Source organism: Pteropus alecto, unplaced genomic scaffold (genome assembly GCF_000325575.1).
Source record: "Pteropus alecto unplaced genomic scaffold, ASM32557v1 scaffold95, whole genome shotgun sequence".
Taxonomy (NCBI): Eukaryota; Metazoa; Chordata; class Mammalia; order Chiroptera; family Pteropodidae; genus Pteropus; species Pteropus alecto.
Genome location: NW_006441071.1, coordinates 4,399,365 through 4,424,731, shown reverse-complemented (window position 1 = coordinate 4,424,731; position 25,367 = coordinate 4,399,365). Strand labels below are relative to the sequence as shown.

At 40.4% G+C, this 25,367-nt stretch overlaps 1 protein-coding gene across 1 annotated transcript in view; it reads left to right on the top strand.

Annotated features, from left to right (window-relative positions):
• Window positions 1-162: 162 nt before the first annotated feature.
• CCDC171 (coiled-coil domain containing 171) overlaps window positions 163-25,367 on the top strand; it is a 256,342-nt gene continuing 231,137 nt past the window's right edge. The window contains exons 1-4 of the mRNA XM_025051395.1: window positions 163-435; window positions 1,843-1,897; window positions 6,556-6,710; window positions 19,768-19,903. Coding sequence (XP_024907163.1) covers window positions 6,667-6,710; window positions 19,768-19,903 — 180 coding nt within the window. The 5' untranslated portion in view covers window positions 163-435; window positions 1,843-1,897; window positions 6,556-6,666. The remainder of the gene's footprint in view (window positions 436-1,842; window positions 1,898-6,555; window positions 6,711-19,767; window positions 19,904-25,367) is intronic.

Here is a 25,367-nt window from a genome sequence, read left to right as displayed (position 1 = left end):
CCGCTCCCCAGCAACGGCGCATGCGTCGGCTCGCCTTCCAGGGAAGCCGCGCAGCTTCGCGGGCCCGGCTCTTCCAATCGGAGCGCGGTATTCTCTGAGGGCGTATCCTGGAGGGGTCGGCGGCGGAGGCGGGAGCAAGGGGGCGGGCCCGGGCGGGGCCGGAGGCCTGAGAAAGTCTGCGAAGGCCGGCGAGGGGAGTCGAGTCTCCTCCGGAAGTGGCCGTTGTAAACAGCGTCTCCCTGGGGCTTGTCGTCCTCCAGTCCCCCTTTGCTATTTGTTCACCCTCCCCGGGTCCTAGAGTCCGTCCAGTTCCAACAGATTTTCTCTGCCCCACCCCCTCCTCCCGCGGTCGTCCTGAGCCTCATTCTACCATTGAGATTTGAAGCTGCCCCTGGGGTCTTGGGTGTACGATCTGGACCACGGGAGACCCGTGAGGTAACCACGGGGTGCGGGGTCTTCGAGGCGAACGATTTGGTGGGGAAGTATTCAGAGGAAAGGTATGTGTGAGGTGCTGCAGGGAGGGTTATGGAGGACGCCGAGTTAGTTTGGGGCTGTTCTGGGGCTGTTCTTGTCAGTGGGGACACGCCTCCAGCTCCCTGGTTGAGCCTCTCCTCTCATCTGGAGGAAGTTCTCCCTGGAGCATCCTAGTCACACTCTGCTGCTCTGGTACCCAGAGGACTGGGTAAGGGACCAGCGGGCAGGACCAAGAGGGCCTGGACTTGAAGTTTCTTAGGTTTACAACTCCGGACTGAGGGGCTCTTTCCTGATCATCAGTAAGCCCTTTGAGGACAAAGACCATACTTTTTTCATTCTTAAAAAACCAAACAAACAAAAACCCGGCCACATACACGACACTATAAATGTTTGGTAGATGAAAGAATGAGATGTACAAGGCTGCCTTCTGTAGCTTCTACTGCTTACCCACTAGGACTCTAAGAGACTTAGAAAAGTCAGCTATCAGTTTTCCTGACACTATTCTGCAGGAATTGACCCTCCTTTTGACTGTTCTTTATTCTATTATGGTATTTATCCTAGGAAAATACATATATATTTGTTATAAGCAGATCACAAATGATACTGTGTAAGTTTACTTGAGAAGCAATTTCAGTTGGTTTCCAATTATTTTGAATACATTATAAATCGATGTTTTATAGTTTTATGACCTTGGAGAAAAGAACCTACCCTTTTGTCATTTGTTTCATTGAACAGTTAGTGTCTAGTAACAACAAAAAGACGATAGAGCAGGAAATAAACATGCTTTTTCATGAAATGAAGAAGAAACAAAGGCAATGCCACCTGCTAAGAGGAAAGATGAAGAGAGTAGTTTCAGTCTGGAGCTTTCTACTAGTCCTGGCCTACTCTTTTACTGGGTGTGAGTCCTCAGGCCAATCATCTAAGCTCCCTAGGCAATCGATTTATTATCTGCCAGACAAGGAGGATCGACTTGGTCTCATTTACTTCTAAAATTCTTTGTCTCCGCCCTTTGTCTTGGCCTTGTTTTGATAACCAAACATCCCCTTAAAGATGAAATATACAAGTGTGCAGATAGACATCCCAAAACAGATTGTGGTTACTACTGAAGAGAGCAGTGTGTTAATGGAAGAAGACGGACCTATGAAGTCAGCCAAATGTGGATTTGAATTCTAACCCTCCTACTGAATATCTATACACAAGTTACTCATCCTTTCCAAGTTCTCATCTGTGAAATGTGCATAATAATCTCACAGGGTTATTGGTAGGATTCATGGGATCAGGTATAGTATAGTATCTGGCATGTAGTAATAATAGCAGTTTTTATCTTTTCATTCTCCCTCCCCTTCCCTTTTCCCCTGATCTGTGCAGATACGCTGAGAGATGAGTACATTCTGGATGACGCACTAAAGGACTCAAATGTGAGGTAGGAAAACTTTGTACCAGCAGTGGCTCTGGAATCTAAGGTCAAATTGTCTTTCTGGCTGGTGCTTCCTCTCAGGATGTCCAGATCCTTGGTATCTTGGCTTCGGTTGCTTATTACCTCTTTCTAAAGAACTTCTTATTGAAGAATGATATACATAACATCCCCTCTTTTATTTTAGAAGGAATGGTGAGAATAGTTTAGCTCCAATACCAAGAAAATTCCTCTATTAATACATTAACATAAAAATCTGATTTAAACTTTGTCTTTATCCATCACTGCTACAGCATCCTGAGTTTAACCCAAGCCTATGGAAATGCCATCTGCACTGAGTATCTACTGGAGGTCTGAGTCATCTTTCATTAAGAAGACCCTAACTCGTAGTTAATTTGGATTTGGGGAAGAATGATTTGTGTTTGAGAAATCTGCAGCAGGGAGCAGGAGTGCTTCCCTGACAAGTGAGGTCTCACATGTTCCCTGGCCGGGGGCCAGCCATGTTTTAAAGGCCAATAGCAAGGCACACAGCAGAGCTCTGGAGGCAGCCAATTTGGGTTTGAATCCTAATTCTGTCACTTATTAGAGATGCGACTTTGGACAAGTGACTGAATATCTTTAAGCTCTCGTTTCCTCAGGTATCAAGTGGAGTATATATTAACAGTATCTTCCCCTTGGTGTTAGTGTAGAATGAAATGAGATTATAGACGGTTCTTAATATGATTCCTGAGAAGGGATATTTGTCACAGTTGGAATGATGACAACAGGGAGTGACTGAGGTATCAGTTTGTTCATAGATAATGATGCATAGAATATTTTCAAATGGAGAGCATTATTTAAAGAGTTACACAGATGTTGAAGAAAAGGCTGACATTAATTACATATCATAAGAAATTTATTCATGTAGATTTGCCAAGTTATTGTTTATCATAACTTGTAGAGTTTAATAGGGAAGTTTCAAGTAAAGCTAGGAATATATAATATGTGGGGACTCTGCATTCTTTGACTTAATTTCCTATTCCATTTACATTTTCATTACTGTTCCTAGCTATTGTCATCATCATTCCTTACCTTCTTTTCACTCTGGTGGAAGAAAAGGGAGATTTTGCTACATCTTCTCTGCCATATCCGATAGCATAGAAATCCCATCATAGTTTAAATTCAACCACTGACTTAAGTTTGGCCCTTTGTTGATGTAGTTATCCTGAAATATACAGAGGTAGGCCCTTGAACTCCAGTGTTATTAAGAGCTGACATCAGAGAGAGAGGAAGAAAATAATAGTTATGTAAAGGAGACTTTAGATAGGTTTTTTTTTTTATGATGATGAATTTAAAAGACAGATATAACTTACATAATCTAAAACTCACCATTTTAAAGTGTACAATTCAGTGGTTTTTTAGTATATTCACTATTTTGTACAGCAATTATTTATCTGGGAAGGGGACTTTAGCAGGTCAGTTTTGAAAGTTCATGAGGCAGACTGAACCAACTCTTTTAAGATTCTCTTATCATATATCTGTTTTATGTGAATGGGTAGACTTCTTCCACTTTCACCTGCTGCTCTCAAATTGGCCTGCAGTGCTTTCCATTAAATATTTGTCAGCTTTTTGGCGGTTCTGTCATATGCAGCCTTATTCTTTTCCACTGATTTCTTTGCAGGTTTTGTGGTTGTGGTGGTTTGCCCTTCCTCATTTGTATTTTGTCGTTCTTCTTGTAAATATTGCCCATGATTATCTAGTTTCTCTATCTAGTTACCTTAGATAGGATTTATACAAACTCCCTCATTTAAATTAATAAAGATATTAAGCTATAGAAAAATGAAGAGACTTTATAAAAGACACACAGAGGCGTGGCTGGTGTGAGAACTCATTTTTGTATTTTACCTGTCACTCAACTTCTTTTTTTGTCTTTTTAACCCTGCGAGAGCATTCTCAAGTTTCTTATCCATATTAGTTTTCTCTTGTTGTGTAACAAATTACCACAAAGTAGTGCCTTAAAACAGCATACGTTTCTTATCTCTCAGTTTCTGTAGATCAGGAGTCTGGGTACAGCTTAGGAGGGCCTTCTGTTAAGTTTCACTAGGCTGTAGTCAAGGTGTTGCTTGGGTTCTTATCTGGAGGCTTGACTGGAAAGAATCTGCTTCTCAGTTCATTCAGGTTGTTTGCAGAATTTATTTCCTGTTGGCGTCTGTATGACTGAGGGATGTGGGTGGCTTTTTACTGGCTGTGTGGTGGAGGCTGCCTGCAGATCCCTGCCATGTGGCCCTCTCCATAGGTAGTTCCTAGCATGGCAGTTTGTTTCTTCAAGACTAGGAAGAGATCGTCTCACTTCAGTTTACTAAGGTAGTGTCTTATATAACAATGTGATTGTAGGATGCATCGTCTTGCCATATTCTATTAATTAGAAACAAGTCACAGGTTCTGCGCACAAAGGGGAGGGTTTTATACAAGAGAGAAACACCAGGGGGCAGTGGTGGTGTGGACCATCTGTCTTTTTTTACATTATCCATATCAGTGATCTGGAAATCAATGAAAGTTGCTCCTGAGCTATAGAAGACACTTTCTAGAAGACCATTCAGATTTGAAGATGTTAGATACCAAAATAATGCACTGAAAATTGATGATTCTCCTACTTTAGCTTTATTGAAACAAATTTATTAAATTTAAACTACCTCTTCCCACATTTCTCTGCCCAAGATAAAAACAATACAAAAAACAAAACGAAACAAAACAGACATTATTAAAGTCCTAACTATGTAAGTTCTTTTCCTGTGAGATAAATAGAGGTTCTCTTTGTGCCTGTTGTAACATATATGCACATATGCATATGTGTATTTAATCTTTTCACAAAAACTAACATTTTATATATGTACTTTTGTGTCTTGGACCTTACTTTTATGTGTAGAAGAGACCATTCTTTTTAGGTTCTAACTCTTTTACTTCTATTCTGAAGGTGGTTTCTCTGGAGTTTGACCTTTGGGGGCATGGTGGTAAGGTGAAAAGATTCAGTATCAGAAGAGCTTGCTTCAGAGCTTAGTGTCTCCCACTTAGTAGCTGACTGCCGATAGGCAAGTCACTTATCTTCCCTGAATTGAAGTGAGGATAATAAACCTCAGGTAAAATAACTTATGGTTCAACAGTGGCCTTGTATAAAAATCTTGGGCTTTTGAGTTAGTTACAAGTTGGAATCTTGGTCTTATAAATATGTGACTTTTGGCAGGTTACTTCTGATCTCTGAGTCTTAGTTTTCTCTGTTGAAAATTGGGATAATCTTTACATTGCAGTATTGTAAGTATCAGAGTTTTGTATATAAAGTACCAAATATAGTGCTTGGCAATGTAGTAGGTGCTCCGTAAATTAAGGACAGTGTTATTTGTCTGTCTACCACTATTCCTAAGCTTACTTAGTCTTTTAGGTCCCTGGAGAAATGGGATGCCCCACCCCTCATCTTGGTAAAAATTACATCCTCTTTGTCCTGGGTCAGACTGTTCTGTTACCAGCTGCATGAACCACTGACTGCGTTAAAGACCTCTTGGTATCTGTCTGTAGAGCCATAGTCAGTTCTCAGCACTGTGGTTGAATCTACGTCCCAGTTGGCTTGAGTCCCTTTTCTTTCATTAATCACACTGAGGGTTGTAAGGGCAGGGACAGAATGGTTTAGCATTTTTGTTTGTTTATTTTGGTCATTTAGATATCCCTGAACACCAGCAGTTTTACTAAACAATTCTTTTATTACATCTTTACCCCAGACAGAATCACCTCAAGTATCACCTATTTCCTTTTAATCTCAAATATATGAGGTCGATATAGTTATCTGCTTATGGTTGAGGAAGCAGGCTCAGAGAGTGTAAGTGATTTGCCCACGGCCACATACTTGTAAGATATTTTTTGGAATCCTAACTCAGATCTCTCTGAGTCCAAAGCTCATGGTCTTTCTTAGGATATTGGACTTCTGCTGAGGATACCAAGAGGTATTTGTGGCATCTTTATATTTGTGTCTGTGGGACTTAATTATTGTTATTTATTTGTTTAAAATGTTTACCCATAGACTCCTTCATACTGTAGTAAAGTAACTTACTTTAAATGGTTGGCTCTGTATAATTTGGAATATCTCCCATAGAAGAGAGTTCTAGAGAGAAGGCCGGTATAAGTGACAAATACTCTGCTCTTTCCTTCTTCCTCTTTGATCCTTTAGGAGAAGACCTTTGAAAATTACCATGAGATCTTTTATTTGGGAGTACTTTGGCCTTTTATTGTAATGTTGCATTAAAAATATTTCATTTATGGAAAAATATTCAGGGATCCCAAAATGACCCTGGACTTCATTTTCTTTCAAATGTCTTTCTGTGGCCTACAGATAGGCACTACATATTCCTTTTCCAGTTCAAGAACAATTTGTCACTATTTTATTATAATTTTTTGTTTGAGAAATGAAAACAATAGTATTAGCTTGTTTTACAAGAAGGAAAATCTTTCTAACATTTTGTTATTTTTACTGCTAATCTTTTTTTAAAAGAAATAAAACATGGCTTTTAAAAATAGAAGTATTTATATGTTTGTTAGACAATAATTTAAAAAATACAAATAAGTTGTAGAACAAAAGAAAACTCACCCAGTCTCAGGACTCACATATATAACCACTGTTACATTGTTTACTATTTTAACAGACTTCAGTACATCTAACCTGTAGCCACAGACATCTTGGACAGTTTTAATCATTAGTAACGAAGTATATCCTTAAGAAACAGTGGGGTATTTTGAAAGAGTTGGAAGACGTCATGAGTTTAAACACTTCAGGTAATACCACTGGAGATAACCAAAGGTAAGTCTCCACTCTTTTCCTTCAATTGAGGATTGCTTTTGGTTGCAGGGATCAGGGAGAAGTTAGTAATTGGAGGTACTGATTGGAAAAATTCTCATGCAATGTAAGGGAAGTAGAACTTTCATGGGACTGCATGAGTAGGAATGCTTCATGGGAACTGGAGCTGGAACTGGATTGGACACTTTGTGCCATAATTTTTGCTCCTTTGTTAACTCAGTCCACAAAAGTCAAAATGTCTATCTTTGTCCCTAGATACTTGCTTATTCTTTTCCATCTCTCTAAATATTTCTACTTACATTTCTGCTTATTCACATTTCTGTGTGGTTATTACTTTGGCTTGCCGTAATCTCTGTGGCTCTAATTCAGTCTCTTCTTTCTTTATTGCTCCAACTCGCCTTCAGTTTAAGCTTTCTTTTAAAGTCCTGCTGCTAACTGCTCTTTTACTTGGAGAATATATTCTGAGAATTGCTATTGCTATTCTTTTTTGTACCATTGATATCTCCCTTTGGGTAAGGTATCTTCACTTCTGATATGAATAATATAAAACTCTGAGTCTATAATATAAAACTGAGCCACTCAGAGATTGTAACCCAAAGTGTAGTTTACAATGAAATAAGTACAGAAGTTGAAAGTAAATGTTTTGAAACTTTTATAGTCATGTAACAGTAATTTTCTGTTTGTTGAATCTAATAACTGAACACTTAAGGTTATATTTTATCCGTTTAAAATTTTTTTTTAGCTATCCATTTAAATTGATCTTGTAACAGCCTCATGGGGTGGGGACAATATCCCTTGCTCATATTTAGTTTGAGAAGAACTGATTTAGACCGCATTGCAGCAAGAATGTGTGTGTGGGGCGAGTACCATGACTAAGAGGTAGTTCACCAATAAATAGAGTTTGCTACTTAAACATTTTCCACCTATCTTTAGAAGCTACCTAAAATCCTTTCTGGAGCAAGGTAAGGAATAAATGAATAAGATATAAATTTACTTTGCCAAAATTTTATTTCAAAGAGGACTTTTCCTTTTATCAAATGTTGCGAGGGTTAGGAGTGGAATCTCATCAGCTTGTTTTCCACCACCATGGTGAGGAATATGGTTCAAAGGCTGCTGAATAGAGGATCTTCAAGGTTCCTTCTTGGTCTGATATTCTATTTTATATATGTATATATACGTACATGTATGTATAGTTTAATGAAAAATTTAAAAAATACAAATGAATAAAACAGTGAAACCACTTATAATCCTACTACTTACAATTAACTACTGATAATATTTTGGTATATGCTTGTCTAGACCTCTTATGAATATATAAGTGTATATTTAAAAATTAAGAATATTTTATATTTATTATCTGCCTTTTAATTCAAGGCAGACATATCAGTATACACATGTTATAACTTTTAATGGCTAAATTACTCTTCAGATTCTAGAATCTGAATAAATGAAGTTTTTAAACTGCTGTTTATCACTAATCTACTTTCTGTTTCTGGAGATTTGCCTTTCATGAACACTTCATATAAATGGAATCATACACTATGATTTTCTGTCTGGCTTCTTTCACTAGGCATGTTCTTCAGGTTTATCACGTTATAAAATTTATCAGCACTTTGTCTTTTTTAATGCTAAACAGTATTCCATTGCATGGGTATACCACGTGTTGGTTACCCATTCACCAGTTGATAGACATTTGGGTTGTTTCCACTTTTTGGCTACTATGAATAATACTGTTTGCGTACATTTGTGTACAAGTCCTTGTGTGGAATGTGATTTCACTTCTCTTGGGTAGATTCTTAGGAATAGCATTATTTCATTGTATAGTAAAATTCTGTTAATTTTTTTCAGAAACTGCCAAATTGTATTCTAAAGTAGCTGAGCCATTTTACATTTCCACCAGCAAGGTTATGAGGTTTTAGTTTCTCCACATCCTCGCCAACACTTGTTATTTTTGACTTTTTGATTATAGCTGTTGTAACCAGTGTGAAGTGATATGTAATTGTGATTTTAACTTGCAGTTTCCCAATGAGTAATGATGTTGAGCATCTTTGCATATGCTTATTTGGCCACTTGTATATCTTCATTGGTGAAAAGCCTGTTCAGTTCTTTAGCTCATTTTTAAATTGGGTTATTTGTCTTTTATTATTGAGCTTTACTAGTTCTTTATATATTCTGGATACAAGTCTTTTATCAGATATATAATTTGCAAGTATTTTCTCCCATTTGTTGGCTTGACTTAATTTTTTTAATATCTTTGAAGTACAAAAGTTTTTAATTTTAATGAAGTCCAGTTGTTTTCCTCTATGGATTGGTTTCATGTCTAAGAAATCTTTGCTTAACTTAAGGTCATTAAGATATTCTCTGTTTTTTTACTAAAAGTTTTAAAATTCTAGTTCTTGCATTTAGGTCTTTTTGTGTATGTTGTGAGGTAAATTCATCTTTTTGTGTGTAGATAGAAATCCAGTTGTTTCAGCATCATTTGTTGGCTGACTTTGTTGCAGAAAAATTGCAAAACTCAGATCAGCAAGAAATCAAGCCATACTTGGAGGGTTGGAGAACTCAGATTTATTATGCCGGCGGTCCCAGAAGAGCTAGTGCTCTGCAAATCTGGGCCCTGAGCTTAGGGGCAATTTCGCTTTTATACCTGCATTGTTACAGTTGGCATGGGCTGATTTACAGACTCCAGGAGTTGCTATGGGCACTTACAGAGCAGGAGAATTTTTTTTTTTTTAAACAGGCACTAAGGCAATACAACTAAAGGGGAGGGTGAGTTCTCAGTTGACCCTGAGATCGTTGGCCTATGCAGCAAGCATATTTACAAAAACAGAGCAAAGAATTGATTACAAAGTTAGCTTAAGTGGGAAATTCCTCTTCATTCCTCCCTTTTGATGCCCTTTAAATTTTTATAGGACATCAACCTCTTGATTTTCCTGGGCTAGAGGCTGGTACTTCCACAACATAAAGATCTTTGCTGCAGTTTTTCTCTCTACCATAGCTTCTATAAGGGAGGTAGTTGACTGAACAATAAGAGGCATCAGGCAAGGGAGAAGGATGCAGGCCCCAAGGAGAAAGAGTACTGTTCCAACTAAGGTTTTAAAGCCCCGGAAAGTAGAGGACCCAAAGAGGTTATTAGGGTACCATCCTTTCCAAATCTGGATGGGTACATGAGCTATTTTTTCTAATGTTAGTAGCTATATCAGTTATAGCCTGGCCATTGTCATCTATTTGGAGACAACAATTGGATCGGTTAAACTTTCCGCATACTCCTCCTTCTTCCACTAGCAAGTAATCTAAAGCTAACTGGTTTTGATATATTGTCACATGCATCTGAGATGTTGTGTAGGCAGGAGTTCTAGGGCCAAGGCTGTCTGGTTAGTAATGATCTCTAGTACAGCCTATAACCTGATAATTCGATTAAGCATGTATATGGGAGTCTGGTAACCCCAGCTCCTATCTTGTGCCCAAGTTGTGGGGCCATAGTATTGGATAATCCTGTGGGGTGGCCATTCATCCTCTCCCCATTTTTGTTGTCCCCCTACTTCAACTTTAAGTGACTTCTTATTTCTGGCTTTTAAGTCTTGGTATAAGGGAATACCTAGCTCATTTCCTCCTTGGTCTGGTAGGAGGAAGAAGCCAGGTTGAATGATCCTGATAGTGTAACTTCTCTTCCAGTTTGCTGGGAGTTGGGTGTAAGCCCTCTTCCCACAAATCCAGAAGAGACTATCTGGTGCTTCCCAACTCCTGGTGTCAGTGGGGTTGAGGGTTTCCTAGAATGGGCCAATAGCTGGGATGGCGCGGAAGGGGTTAGGGACCAGGCCCTCTTCTGTAGTACAGTTTGTGACAGTTGAGCTTTGGTCAAAGGAGTGGCACAAGGAGGAGGTAGTTATAGTGCTGTTGGGGCCCAATACCAGAAAGGAGTTTGGGGCTACCAGTTTAAGTTTGTGTGATTTTAAAAATAGCCTTCTTTTACATGGAGTTTCCCTAACCCACGGACTGTATCTTGGACTTATCTGGCCAAGACATTCTTCTCTTACTACTTTGGAGGAGAGGACCCAACTCTTAGGTCGATCCTCTTCATGTTGAGCTACCATGTGGTTCCACTGGAGGTGGTAAAAGGCATCTAGGCTAGTTCCCTTCCAAGGCCAATCTTTGCTCATGAGTTCTTCTCCACACACTCAACATTTAGTAATACCAAGTTCATGGGCTATCCTCTCAGCAAGGTCGACAAAGAGATTCTTTTCCAAGGTTGAGAGGTCTAGGTTTTGGCCAAAGTTTCTTTTAAGTGGGTCATAAATTGGACTGAGTCCTGGAGGTGGTTTAGGTTTGTCTGCTCTATTACTCACTGTACAGTCTCTTTGACTAGTTGGTCTCGGGCATAGTCTTAGACTCTTCTTCCATCTGAGATACCTATTTGCCTGTAGTATGTCCAACCGGCCCATTTTCTTGTTGCCCCTGTGCATGGACCTTGGCAGATGTATCCCACTACATATTTGGTTTTTATCCATCCTATCCAGTACCTTCTGCCAGCATAAGTGCAAATGTTAGCTGATCTGTAACAAGCGGCTGATTGATGGGTATATAAGGTAAAGGTCTGCTGGATCCAACCACCTATTTGGATGGCCCCTATGCATTTATCACATTGATGTCCGCCTCAGGGGTGAGCTTATAAGTATCAATAAAGTCCTATATAACTACCCAGCACCCATAATTCCTGTGTAGGGTGAGGTAGGAGGCACCATTGCTTGGATGCTTGGATTACCTGAATATGAAATCCTACTTGAATTAACAAAACAACCAATGATGATTAAACAAAGTTTCTAGAATCGTAAGAAAAGTAACAAAAATGAGTTTAGTCCAAACATGTAAGAATTGAGAGGATCCCTACATAGGTTAGATAGGTTAGGGCTAAAGTGATTCTTTGACTCAGAGTCCAGTTGGAGGGCGTGACTGAGTCCAAACCTAAAGCAAGCAGTAGGACAAGTATACTAAAGAGGGTTAGGGCTACAGGAGGATAACAATACATCTGGGCAGTTCGAACAGTTGCTCCTCAGTCTTCTGCCTTGCATAGACTGGCCAGCTTCCAGGGGTGGCCAGAGCAGGGCCGAAGATCTCAGGTGGATATCCGCTGCCTCGGAACGTGACTCGGAGCAGCTGATCAGGAAGAGGCTCTGCAGTCCAAGTTTCTCGTTTTTCTGAGGATGTTGCTCTCTTTACCCGGATGTGGTGGATCCACAGGATGATACCTGTAAACTTAACAGCAGTGGGAGTTGCTTATATAACAGTGTGAGGGCCAGTCCAGCTCGGCTGGAATGGCTCCTTCTTCCAATCTTTAACCCGTACTTCATCTCCTCCTGGCTGATAGGGTGGACCCAATTCCCTAAGGGGATAAGGGCTCTTTCTAAAGTTTCCTGAGTGATGTGGCAGAGCATCCTTCCGAAGGCCTGAAGGTGTTGGGACATTTCTAGGTCAGCCATTAATCAAGGGTCTCCTTTTAACTTCCCTATCACTGGGGGAGACCTCCCATAAAGGATTTCAGAAGGGGAGTAGCCCAAAAGCCTTGGGGTGCACCGTGCACGGAGTAGAGCTAAAGGCAGCAAATCAATCCAAGATAACTGGGTTTCCTGACAAAGTTTAGCTAGAGTAGTTTTGAGGATCCGGTTCATGCATTCAACTTTCCCTGCACTTTGTGGTCTGTAGGCTTTGTGAAACTTCCATTTACTCTCTAGAGCTTTGGACAGAGTCTGGACTATCTCAGACACAAAGGCAGGTCCATTGTCAGATCCTATAGAGAGGGGTAGCCCATATCTTGGAACAATTTCCCTCAGTAAGGCCCTAGTTACTTCTCGTGGCCAGTCAGTGCATGTAGGAAAAGCTTCAGCCCACCCGGAGGAGGTGCAAATTAACACAAGCAAGTATCAGTGGCTCCAGCAGGGCTTGACCTCAGTAAAGTCTACTTCTAGGTCTTCGAATGGCATAGTTCCAATTGTTTGCACCCCTGGTTTAGATCTGGGCCTTTGACCAGCGTTGTTTTTTGCACAAGTCGCACACCTAGCACTGATCTGGGTGCACAGGATTGGGAGCTTGGGTATGAACAGGCTCTCTAAAGTAGTCTTCCCTAGGTGAGTTAACTCGTGGTGTTGTTTTACCAGCTGAGCTGCCAGTGCAGCGAGAATAGAGTCTTTGATCTGGAAGCTCCTGCCAGCCCTCTTTCCTCTTAGTTCTCCCTTCACTTAAAGTCCATTGTTCTTCTTTGTTAGTGTGTTTTGGGGATAGAGGCAATTCTGGTGCCAGGAGAACCTTGAAGACTGGCTCAGGACCCATTGTGGCACTCGGTTGGTTGGCAGCCTCCTTAGCTACTTGGTCTGCTAGTTGGTTTCCCCTACTGATGGTCGGTTCCTCTCTGGTGGCCCTTGCAGTGAATGACTGCCATTTGGGAAGGCTTCCAGACCACCTCTAGCAGTTGCAGGATTTCTTCTTTGTTTTTGATTTCCTTTCCTCCCGCCGTCAGTAATCCCCTATCCTTATAAATAGCCCCATGTATGTGCAAAGTAGCAAAGGCATACCTTGGGTTGGTATAGATATTGGCCCATTTCCCATCAGCCTTCTGCAGTGCCTGGATAAGTGCCCATAGTTCGGCCCGCTGTGCTGACCAGCCCTGTGGCAGAGCCTCAGCTCTGACTACCTCATCTGTAGTGGTTATTGCATAGCCAGCTTTGCGCTGTCCTTCATGGATGAAGCTGCTCCCATTGGTGAACAATACTGGTTCTGGATTCTGAAGAGGAATGTCTGTCAGGTCCGGCCTACTTGAGTAGACTTCATCCATGACCTTTTCACAATCATGGTTAGGAGGCCCCTCCTCAGTGAGCAGAAACATAGCAGGATTCAAGGTTCACACAGTCTCGAGGTGGACTTGTGGATTTTCGCAAAGCAGTCCCTGATAATGAGTTATCCTGGCTTTGGTCTGCCACTTATGCCCTTGAGTATTCATTAATGCAGTAACAGCATGGGGGACCTTTATGTTTACATTCTGTCCCAGGTTGAGCTTGTCCACCTCTCTGACTAGGACTACCATGGCAGCTAAGGCTCGGAGACGTGGCGGCCATCCCACGGCCACTGGATTGAGCCGTTTGGACAGATATGTAATCGGGTGCTGCCATGGCCCAACTGTTTGTGCGAGGACCCTCAGTGCAGTATGATTCTTCTCATGTACGAAGAGATTAAAGTCCATGTCATATCCGGTAGTCCTAATGCTAGGGCCCTGGTTAAGAGTCTCTTAATTTCTCTGAAAGCTTTTCTTGTTTAGAGCCCCATTCCAGGGGGTCTTTACTAGACCCAGCTGTGCACTCATACAGTGGCCTGGCAATTTCAGAGAAACCTGGTATCCAGATCCGGCAGAATCCAGCAGCCCATAAGAATTCATGGACCCCTTTCTCAGTGTTTGGCCAAGGTATTGAACAGATGGCCAATTTCCTCTCTTGTCCAAGTGCCTGATGTCCTTCTGAGATAATGACCTCCTGTTTGCAGATTTGAGCCTTTTCCATGACACTTTGTATCCCATGGAAGAGAATAGGACCAGCAAGGCTTTAGTACCTTTCCAGCGATTTCCTTGGGTAGGGCTAGGCAGTAGTAGGTCATCTATGTACTGCAGCAGAATGCAGTTCAAAGTCTCTCCCGGGAATGCAGCAAGATCTGAGGCCAGTGCCTCACCAAACAGGGTGGGTGAGTTCTTGAAGCCCTGTGGCAATCTAGTCCAGGTCAATTGCGTCTTTCTCCCGGTGTGTGGGTCTTCCCACTCAAAGGCAAACAAAGGCTGGCTGGCCAGTGATAACTGAAGGAGTCCTTGAGATCTAGGCAGGTGAACCAGCTTGCTTGGGCAGGTAAGAGACTCAAGAGGGTGTATGGATTTGGGACCACTGGATGGATGGTGACCACTGCATTGTTGACGGTGTGGAGTCCTGGATGGGGCGGTAGTTGTTCCCTCCCAGCTTCCTGACCGATAAGAGTGGAGTGTTCCAAGGTGACTGACACTAAACTAGAATTCTGGTGTCACGCAAATGCTGGATGTGGTCCCAAATCCCCACGTGTGCTTCCCGTGGCACTGGATATTGCCTTTGTGTGACAGGAGTGGCGCCTGGCCTCAGGTCCACCATGATGAGTGCGTGATTTTTGGCTAGACCTGGGGGCCCCTTTTCTGCTCAGACAGTTGGGAACCCTTCTAACAGACTAGTTGGATTTGTTCTCTTTCCAGAGAATAGAGACGCCATTCGTCCTCCCTGGGCACAGTCACAGCCATCATTAGAGCAGGCCGGCTCCTCAGTGTGAGACTGGTGGGCTTTCTGGAGGCAAAGGTGATTTGCGCTCCAAGTTTTGTTAATAAGTCTCTACCTAAAAGGGGGATGGGGCACTCTGGTAGATACAGGAACTCATGAGTTGCTAGGTGGCCCCGTAACTGACATGAGTGGACTTTACAGAACGAGCGAGTGACTTGGTCCCCCGTCGCCCCAACAATAGTTACTGTTCGTAACTATCCATAAAGAGAGCCACAGGTGCGGTTACCACAGAGTGTCCAGCCCCAGTGTCTACCGTAAAAGTCATTGATGGCCTCCTATTTCTATTGCGACCATAGGCTCCCGGGGGCCTAGGATCAGGGAGCACAGTCTCCCCTAGTCTGACTGTGCTTCGGCCAGGCCTATAAGATCTTGGAAGACTGGCTCAGCTTGGTATTTTCCTTTACGAGGTTGATTGAACTTCTTTGGCTCTTCAGATGTCCTCTTGTTCTTCCAATGGCCAGTCTTTTTGCAGTGGGCACATTGGTTGTGATGTAATGGTGGTCTCCTTTTGGTTTCTCCCTTCCGTGGGGGAGCAGCAGTCTGTTGTACTGGGCTTGGGTTCCCTAATGCATCTGCCAGCAGAGATACCTTTCATTTCATCCACTTATCAGCTGTCTTTTGGGCCTCCTGGTCGCAGTTCACAAACACCTTGTTTGCGACTTCTAGTAGTTGGCTGTTGTTCATCCCAGCAAAGTCTTCTAATATCTGAAGTTTGCGGTGGATGTCAGTTCAAGATTGAGCCACAAATGCCGCGTTGACCATACGTTGTTTTTTTTGCACTTAGGGGTCAAAAGGGGTATATACCCTGAATGCCTCACACAGTCTCTCATAGAACTCTGTGGGTGACTTCCCTGTCACTATCCAGTACATAGCTCTAACAGCGGGGAGGTCTAGGGTCCCTTTTGAAGGCCATCCTACCCTGAAGGCAGGCCATTCAAGCTCGCAAAGAGTATCCAGTTTTCTTGGAGTCATCTTGACCCTGTAATCTTCTGAGAAACCTTTCTTAAAATTTTTCAACATACAATTTAAGACAGTTGGCTTAGAGGAACCTCCTCCCATGCCTCCCGCAACAATAATCACGCCACACGGAGGGTTGGGGATAGGGTCGGTGAGTCTTTGGAGGGGACGTCACTTGCTTCGCCAGTCTTTGGCTGCACCCCTCGTGGGGATTTTTCAGATGCCTCTTAGCATTGATGGGTCGGTATGAACCCCCAACCTGTACTACTGGAGTAGACTGCTCATGGAGATCCAGTGGGGCCACCGTAAGCTGTATGAGAATCACCATGGAACCGCGGATTGGGGCTTAACTCTGCTTTATGGCAAGGCCACATTTCAGCCTCTCAGCATTCACCCTCTTTTGCACAACCGCCCACCATTCCTTAACTTGTTTGCTAACTTGTGAGGGCGCTTGGTTGCCCTCTGGAGGGTGATGGAGCTCCCTCCGCTTTCTTAGTGTTGACAAAACTCTTCTCAACCTGTGATGGTGTTGCAAAGACAAGAGTGTGGGCTCCCTCCAAAGAGGAGACCATTCAGATGCTCATCTGGCTGTGTCCCCCTGTGGGGAACTTAGGTGATGCTTAGACGTAGCAGACGCAGCTTTGTGACTTACAATCTGATACTAGTCTGATGCTGCCCTGGACTGTATGCCATTCACTACGGACCCACAGAGTGAGCCCAAACGAACTCCATGGCCTTTAGGGGACCTGAAGGGTGCTCAGCCATAGAGCTACAAACTTGTACCTGACCGCTAAGCCAACCAGTACACTTGTTCATTCACTCATTCACACACCAGGTTAAATCATTGCTTCCCCCTCTTGGAAGGCCTTGAGCTATGTCTTTCCCTCCTTTGGAAGACCCTGATGTCTTCCCCCACTGGGAAGACCCTGACCTGTGTCTTCAAACTGAAGACTAAGAGGTGATCAAGCTCCTCTTCCGTCCAGTGATGGGACCTGACTAGGCAGTTGTGTCTGGGGCCTTAGCTTATCCTGTGGCTGTTCCTGGTGAGTTGGTCCGTCCCTCCTGTGAGTCTGGTTGGGGGCTCAGCTGTCTGGAGAGTAGGAGTGCCAGTCAGAAAGAGAACCTGGAATGCCGTCAGGTGGCACGCCTCCCCGTTGGTCTCAGAGCCCCTCTTCCCTGGCCTGGCCGAGCCACCAGTCCAGCAGCTCAAGGGCCAGCATAGTTGAGAATCTTGTTGGGGCCCCCAGAAAGGTTGCAGAAAAATTGCGAAACTCAGATCAGCGAGAAATCAAGCCGTACTCGGAGGGTTGGAGAAGTCAGGTTTATTATGCTGGTGGTCCCAGAAGAGCTAGTGCTCTGAAAATCTGGGCCCTGAGCTTAGGGGCAATTTTGCTTTTATACTTGTGTTGTGACAGTTGGCATGGGCTGATTTACAGACCCTAGGAGTTGCTACGGGCTACAGGCTACGGGCAGTTACAGAGCAGGAGATTTTTTTTTTTTTATTTTTAAACAGGCACTAAGGCAATACATCTGTTCAAACAGGCACTAAGGTAATACATCTGAAGGGAAGGGTGAGTTCTCAGTTGACCCCGAGATCTTTGGCCTATGCAGTGAGCATGTTTACAGAAGCAGAACAAAGAACTGATTACAAAGTTAGCCATTTAAGTGGGAAATTCCTCTTCAACCTAACTTATCCTTTTCCCATTGATTTGCCTTGATACCTTTGTTGAAAATTAATTTACCATGTATGTATGAGTTTATTTCTAGAGTTTAGATTCTGATACATTAATCTACATGTCTATTCTTAATTCAGTTCCACACTGTTTTGATTACTATAGCTTCATAGTAAGTTTTAAAAAACTAACAGTACTAATTTCCTTGAGACAAATTACTTTCTTGCTCTCTAAAACAATCATTTTCAACTTTCAGAGATGATTTTTTAAATTTGTATCTCTTAAATTTTTTATATTGCTATTTGAGTTTTCAGCTTCAATTATGTACTATTTTCCTACTGTACATGATCATAATTTTTAGTTTTCATTCATGCTTTCTCTCTTTTCTATTTTCTCTATATTTAGTGATATTGTAATCTTGGTTAGATTAGTTATTTAATTTTTACATTATTATAATTATGAAAATTTCCCCAATTGAGCCATGTAGTAGCACTTAGATACAGTTTTTTTCTCTTTTACATTTGGTTTTTCTTAGATTTAATAATTATCTCATTTACTGTTTATTTTGCTTAATTTCTATGAACTTATCATGAATTCAACTTCATACTCCAACCAAGTTGTATAAATCTCTCAATATGTTTAGATAGTTGAAGTATTTTATTGTTTTCTGTAATCTTCTTAAAGAAATCACTCCTGGAGGTTGGCTGACAGCAAAGTCCAGTCGACACCTCTTTGCACTGTCCCACTGCCTGGCTTCGTCCCTGTCCCTTTCCTTGCTCACATTCACATTTCCGATGGAGAACTCTTCAAATAGAAGTTGCTTCCTTCCCTCCTTCCTTCCTTCCTTCCTTCCTTCCTTCCTTCCTCTTTTCATTTCTTAGTTTGTGTTTTCGATTTCCAAGAGCTCTTCTTTTGTTTTCCAAATATTTCATTTTTTATTACATGTAGTTCTTGTTTTATTGATGTTATTTCCTCTTCTGTTTTTCTGAAGACATTAGTGGTAATAATAGGTTGTCTCTCTCTTTAAAGTTATCTTTTCCCTGCATAATCTTTGAAAGCTTATTCCCTCCACCCAGCACTCAATTTGGTCTCTGTCTTTCTTATTAAATGCTTCCTAACTTCTGGTGATCTTTGGCTGTCTGTTCATATTTAAAGGTAGGGGCCTAAAAAGATGATCGGAAGCTCAGTGTGTGAGGCTTTGTGTTTGTGGCATCTTCTCTTTTGCTAGAGAACTCCTAGCATCAGCATCTTTTGATCTTTTTCACCTTACTGGTTAGCTTTTCTAAAGAACACCCTTTCAATTTCTTCTTTGCCATTGTTCTGGCAGACAAGAAGTGTTAGAAGACCAGGGTTCTCATTTATTATATAACTTTTTACTTGAGTATCTTGTTGTTAGTATGGAGCCCTTACCCCGTTTGTATCTGATGTCTCCAGTCCAGAGACCTGTTTTTTCCCATCCAGGGAATAAACCCCTAGTGTTTTGCCACAGTGGGGAAGAGATCAGTACTCAGTTGTGTGGTGTATAGGGCAGAGGATTTATGGATCTCATTATTTCTTTGGCAGACTTTCAACCAATTCTTTTGTTTTCTGTTCCACTTTTACCTCTATTTTCAAAGGTGTTGCCAATTAACTGAGCTTTTGAGACTCTGGTGTAAATCAGGTTGCTTTCTCCACTGTTGACTTTGAATTTAACTCTCTAATGTAAATCAGTTACCACTTGTCTACCTGCTTTCCAGCTCCCAGTATTTTAATGCTATTGTCTCATCTTCTGTGCTCTTTCTTCTTGTGGGTTTTTACCTCTAAATTCTCTTTGCTATTATATTAATTAAAATAACAGCTTGTGATAGGATCAAACAGCTGTTAAGTACCAATCTTGAACAAAGTGGTGGTTTCCCAGTGGACAGTGGTTTATTTCTAGTCATACACTGCTTATCATTTCTCCCTAGCTTTTGCAATTGACATCTTTACTAGATTGTAAGTCTCTTTAGTGCAAGGGTCATATGTTCTCTGTGTTTTTTGAAAAATAAGTTTTCAGAAATACCAGAAATGTTGGAAATATACCTAATGAGAATTATGTTTTATTATGATCTCATTTTTTAGGCTGAAGAATGCCTCATCTGAAGTAAAACAAATGCTTAAAAGTGAAACAGACTTGGATATTACCGCTGATCTCAGAAAGAAACTTCATCGGGCTAAGAAAGAAAAATTAGAAATAACAACTAAGCACAATGCAGAGGTAGAATGTATTTTCCTCTCAAATAATGTTAAAAGTAAGAGTTTGATTATTTAGATTCATTTCATATTACAAACTTCATGTTTAACATTTACCAGTATAACATTCTTGTGCTTAAAAAGTGAATTATAATAAAACATAGGATTTTTTTTTTATTGTATAGGAGTGTTAAAGTAGAAATTTAATGATTATGTTTATTTATATGTTGTTTTAAGTTTATTTTAGTGGGTTAAACTTAATTAAAAATATTAATTGATGAATTCGTTTGATGACTAAAGGATTTATGAATCAGATATTTTTGAAATGTTAATGTAGGTTCCTCATGATCTTGATCATGAAACAGTCTCTTAAATAAGTACATTTGCGTATGGAATTTTTAATCATAGTGTAATTCATAAATTTTTAGTTTATTTTTGTTTTGTTATGTTATTTTTTATTTTATTAGTATATATACACACATATATATTTTATATGTATATGTACAAATTGCAAGGACAGTAGTTATCTTTCACTCTAAGCCATAAATTATATGTTTATGTCTCTTCTGCCTGTTATTTTTTTTCTTGTTTTCTACTTTTTCTCTTTTAAAATTTTACTCATTTTTAAAGCTCAGCTTAGGCAACCTGGTGTAGTAGAAAGAATATTGAGTTACACAGACCTAGACTCATTCCTGGCCCTTTCATTTATAAAATGTGTGACCTTGGGTGAATTATTTATCCTGTACATTATTGGTTTCTCATTGTGAAATGCTGGCCCCAAAGAGTTGTTGTGATAATTAAGTGAATTTTATAAAGTGCCTGCGCACTGTAATAGTAGCTATAATTTATTGACAGTTAAGCATAAACTATGCTTTTCCTTCCCTTTTTACTAAATTCCCATGCTGTTCTGTCTTGAAATTTTTTAAAGCCTCCCTAGGTGACACTGATTACCTCTTTCCTCTTTCACAACATGTTGCCGTTACAGATATTTTAGAGCTGAAACATTTATTTCATGCTTATCTGCTCTTCCTTAGTCTGTAAGCTTCCTGAGAGCTGAATGCGTGACCATGCTTTTTCTGTCTCTCACACTGCTTTAAGCCCTCAGTGGCAGTGTTTTGAATAAATGTTTGAAAAAATGATTTTTTTCAGGATATCTAAAGAACAGTGGTTTCTCATTAAAATAACAAGCAATGAATATATGACTGTTTTATTTGTGTTTTTAGTGGCCCTTGAGGTAATTTAAATTGAAATATTTGCTTTTATTTGCATTTTAATATTCCAGACTAAATATAAACTGGTATTTGTTAAATTTATGCTGATTGTTCACCATCTCCAAACTTATTTTTGAAACTAAAATATACATTACTGTCATGATAATCAATCGTCTATTAAATGTATTCTTTCACATGTATTTGCAGTTGTCATCAGATTTCTCAGTAGAACACACTATTTATTGTTTTTATTTGATCAGGATGTTTTGAAGTATGTGTTCACATTAAAGAGACAGGAAATTATTTCAGGGAAGAAAGAATTTTCTCAAAACAGGTAGTGAGAATTGATTCAACTCCTGGTTTCTATTACTATTTATTCTTATTGTTTCAATCATTTGTTTAGATGATTTTACTCATATAGTAATTGGTTTAGCCATGTAATTTCCAAATACGCCCTTTGTAAAGCAAGTCAGAAATGAATGAAACCGTCTAAAAACTAAGGCCATATATTTGCCTTATCAGATATTTGTAATGCTAACACACATCATGCTGGGTGATTGGCATAAAGTATTTTTAAAATCGAAGTGTCCTTTAGTAGATGAATGGATAAACAAAATGTGGTATATACATATAATGGAATATTATTCAGCCATTCAAAAAGAATAAAATCTTGCCATTTACAATAACATGGATGGACCTTGAGGGCATTATGCTAAGTGAAATAAGTCTGACATAGACACATATCCTATGATCTCACTCTTGTGTGGAGTTTAAAAAACAAACAGAAATCTAAGCTCATAAATATAGAGGTGGGGTTGGGTGGGGTTTGGGTGAAATGGGCAAAAGGGGTCAAAATGTACAAACTTCCAGTTATAAAATAAATAAGTCATGGGGATGTCATGTACAGCATGGTGAATATAGCTAATAATACTGTATTGCATATTTGAAAGTTGCTAAGAGAGTAGATCTTAAAAGTTCTTATCACAAGAAAAACAATTTCATAACTATGCATTATGACAGATGAGAGAGGATAAAGAAGAGCAATATAACTTTCTTTAGTTAAAAGATCCTGCAAATGTAGGACCGAGCAATACACTTTTTAGGCTTCAGGACCTGATGATACTGTTTGACTGATTTCAGGCACTCTTCTTAAGAGCAGGGGTTCCTAAGCTGGGGTCCTCAGAAACAGAGAAATCAGGGAATCCATGTACTTGGATGGGGAAAATTACATTTTAATTTTTATTAACCTCTAACTCATATTAAGCATTTCCTTTAGTTATGAAGGGCTTGACCCAGTCACTCTTTCTTTTAACAAGTGATATCATTAGCAGTACTTTTAACTTTATTGTCATTAGAAATCATAGATACCTCAAATCAGTTATGGCAAATATTTTGAAATATTGCCTCTATTTGTCACTACTTTGAAATCACAGTGGTTATTAGACCTAAGAGTAAAGCTTGTTATTTAATGTTATTAAAGAAATGTATAGATTACGATATCACCAATTTGTTTTGTTATATATTTGCTTTTATATTTTGATTCTTTCTGTTATCTCATGTATTTTATTTTATGCATTTAATTACATTATTCTGAGGAGGCTTTGCCAGGTTGCCAGAAGGGGTCATGGTACAAAAATGGTGAAAAACCTTTCTTTTAGAGGCTAAGACATGCTATAGAGGACGTAAAGGAAGAAGGAGGATGACAGTGAGAGGAGGTTCTAAGATAACTGTTGAGCATAAAAACTTAAAAGAATGCAGATATGTTTTAAAAAAGAGGGAGATAACATTTACTGCTGTTGCAAGTTTTAGTGCATGTGTTGAACCTTAAGTGAGAAAACAACCTCATGGGCAGAGGACATATTTCCATCAGCTATGTGGATAGTTCTGGAAATCAGATAAGGTCCAATAAGAGAAACAGAGGGGCATTAGCAGAGGGAATTGGTTGTACTGGGAATGGAAGACCTAGGAATCTACACCACCAACTCTAGGCCAGAGGGCCGATGGGAGGAGATGAGGTTACCAGAGTCTAGAAGTTGGGGCTTTCTGGTGGTGGTAGAGCCATGGTAGGGGCTCTTCAGCCAGGGTTGGAATGGTGGAGGGAAGGGATGGGGAGCTGGAACCTCATAGCTACTGCCAGAGACACTGCCAGAAATAGAGCCATTTGGCAATGGAGCATGGGAATTTTCGTTCCTATGACATAATAGAGCAAAAGAATGGGTTAGGGAATGGATTTGAGATCAAATGGACAAATGATTGGCAATCCACACCTTTTGCTCTTCAGCATTCATTATCTAATGGTTAATTGCTACCATGTGGTCTTTGCCACTCTGGAAGTGCACCATTTCAATTGAAATCGGGGAGTCCATCTCAGTGGTGATATATCCCACCATTATCTCCACATCCACTTTAATTTTTGGTGCATAAAGGTCAGCCACCAGAGCTTTCTAAGGATGCTTGTGCTGCCCTCTCCAGTGTAGTTTATAGCATTTTAATTGGGGAAAGAATGTCTTTGGGTCCTCCAATAGGACGTACCTTGGGAAAGAGGAGGTTTATGGCTTGCTCATAATAAAAGTACTCCCATCTCCTTAAGTCTTCATATTATGTCAGGAAAGTACTGGCATTTTGACCTTATTAAATGATTGTGGGCTGATGCTGAAATCAATTTACAGTCTCCTGTCCAAGCAAGATGTTAGAGCAAGCTTATTAAATCCAAATCAATCATATACCTGTGTCTGCACTCCTGCTGATACAAGATTAGCAAAATCTTGCAATTCTTTTGATATATCAGCTATTTTCTCATGGAGCTGACTCTGCATTTCTCTTCTTGTGGCATACTGAGTTCTAATCTACCGACAAAAAGTTGTGGAGGTAGGTCTTGCAAATCCTCTTGCAAGACAGCTGCTTCAGGTGTTGTCATTACTAAGTCTTTCAGGAATGGGAGACTAGTTTTCTCAGACAGGGAGGAGAGGCTGTTTGGCAAGCGATGTCCAGGGGGGCATTTGGGAGTTCACAGTTTTCAGGTTTTTCTAACTCCAAAAACCCTCATCCCATCTCTTTCTTTCCTACCTAATGTCCAACTGATACATAACATCTTAACATTAGAAGCTTGGTGAGACTCTATTCAATTCGTATTGTAATTCTGCATTCCTCAGAATTAGATTTTCTTTCTGGTCCTTAGCCTTTTTGGCCTGGGGCTGCAAAAAGTAAGAGATTCTTTAAAAAGTCAACATAGAAACATTCTGTTTTTCCGACTATCTTGAGCTAAAATTCTAAGCCCTGAAATCATCATTTTGTTTTTATGAATTCTCTAGCATAGTCAGATAGAGCCTTCCCACCCCACAGGTCTTACTGTAAACAATATTGCCATTATGGTCAAGTGCAGTTGCTACTTCATTTCCCAAAGGTTTGTCTTCAACCGGCACTTTATTCTAATCAACTGCACATGATAATTTAAAAAATTGTGATCCTACTGTATACCATGGATCACCAGGTCCCATTTCTGCCTGCAAAGAGTCTTCATTGTATTTAGGTTTATAAAGATTCTCCACGCAATATCAGAAACCCATCTTGAGACAACAGCATTACTTGGTGTCAAGGAAATAGAAACCACTCTAGGTCTTTTAGCTAGAAGACATTAGTAGAGGGAATAGATTTCACAGGTACTAGAAGAGCTGAAAGACAAATAGGGGATGTTAAGCAACTCAGAGGGTAGCACTATTAGGAAGCTTCTTTCACTCCTAAGGTTGATAAAAGCCAGAACCATTTAGAGAGAGCTAGGGCCATGGAAGGAGGGACTATCCGGAATGATTTGCAGCTACAGGGAAGATGGAGATAATGCTCCAGGTAGACCTAGAGAAGGCGAAATACCCTGCCTACTTTTCTTCTCCCGGCCTCAAGTACGCAGGTGTCTCTAATTGGCCAAACCTGAGATGCCAGTTAGTTGTCAAGGGAGCCTGGGAAATGTAATTTCTGTGGTACAGAGTGCAGCTGGAGAAGGGAGGGGATCTGAGGGTGAACAAGTAAATGACTGGCACAACTGGGAATGCTCAAATGTTAACAACTTTATTCTTACGAGGGTAGAGAGGGAGTGGGCAGGAGGGATGGAGTTATTCTGAAACAGTTATCTTTAACATATAATTAAGGTGGTTCTATGATTTTTTTCTTTAATTATTAAAAGATTTTCCTAAGTTCTTATTTTGTAAGTATAAGTGTTTTGAAGACATTTGCTTTTCTAAAATTTTTAAATTGGAAATTATTTTATTCTTTATGAAGGAAAGA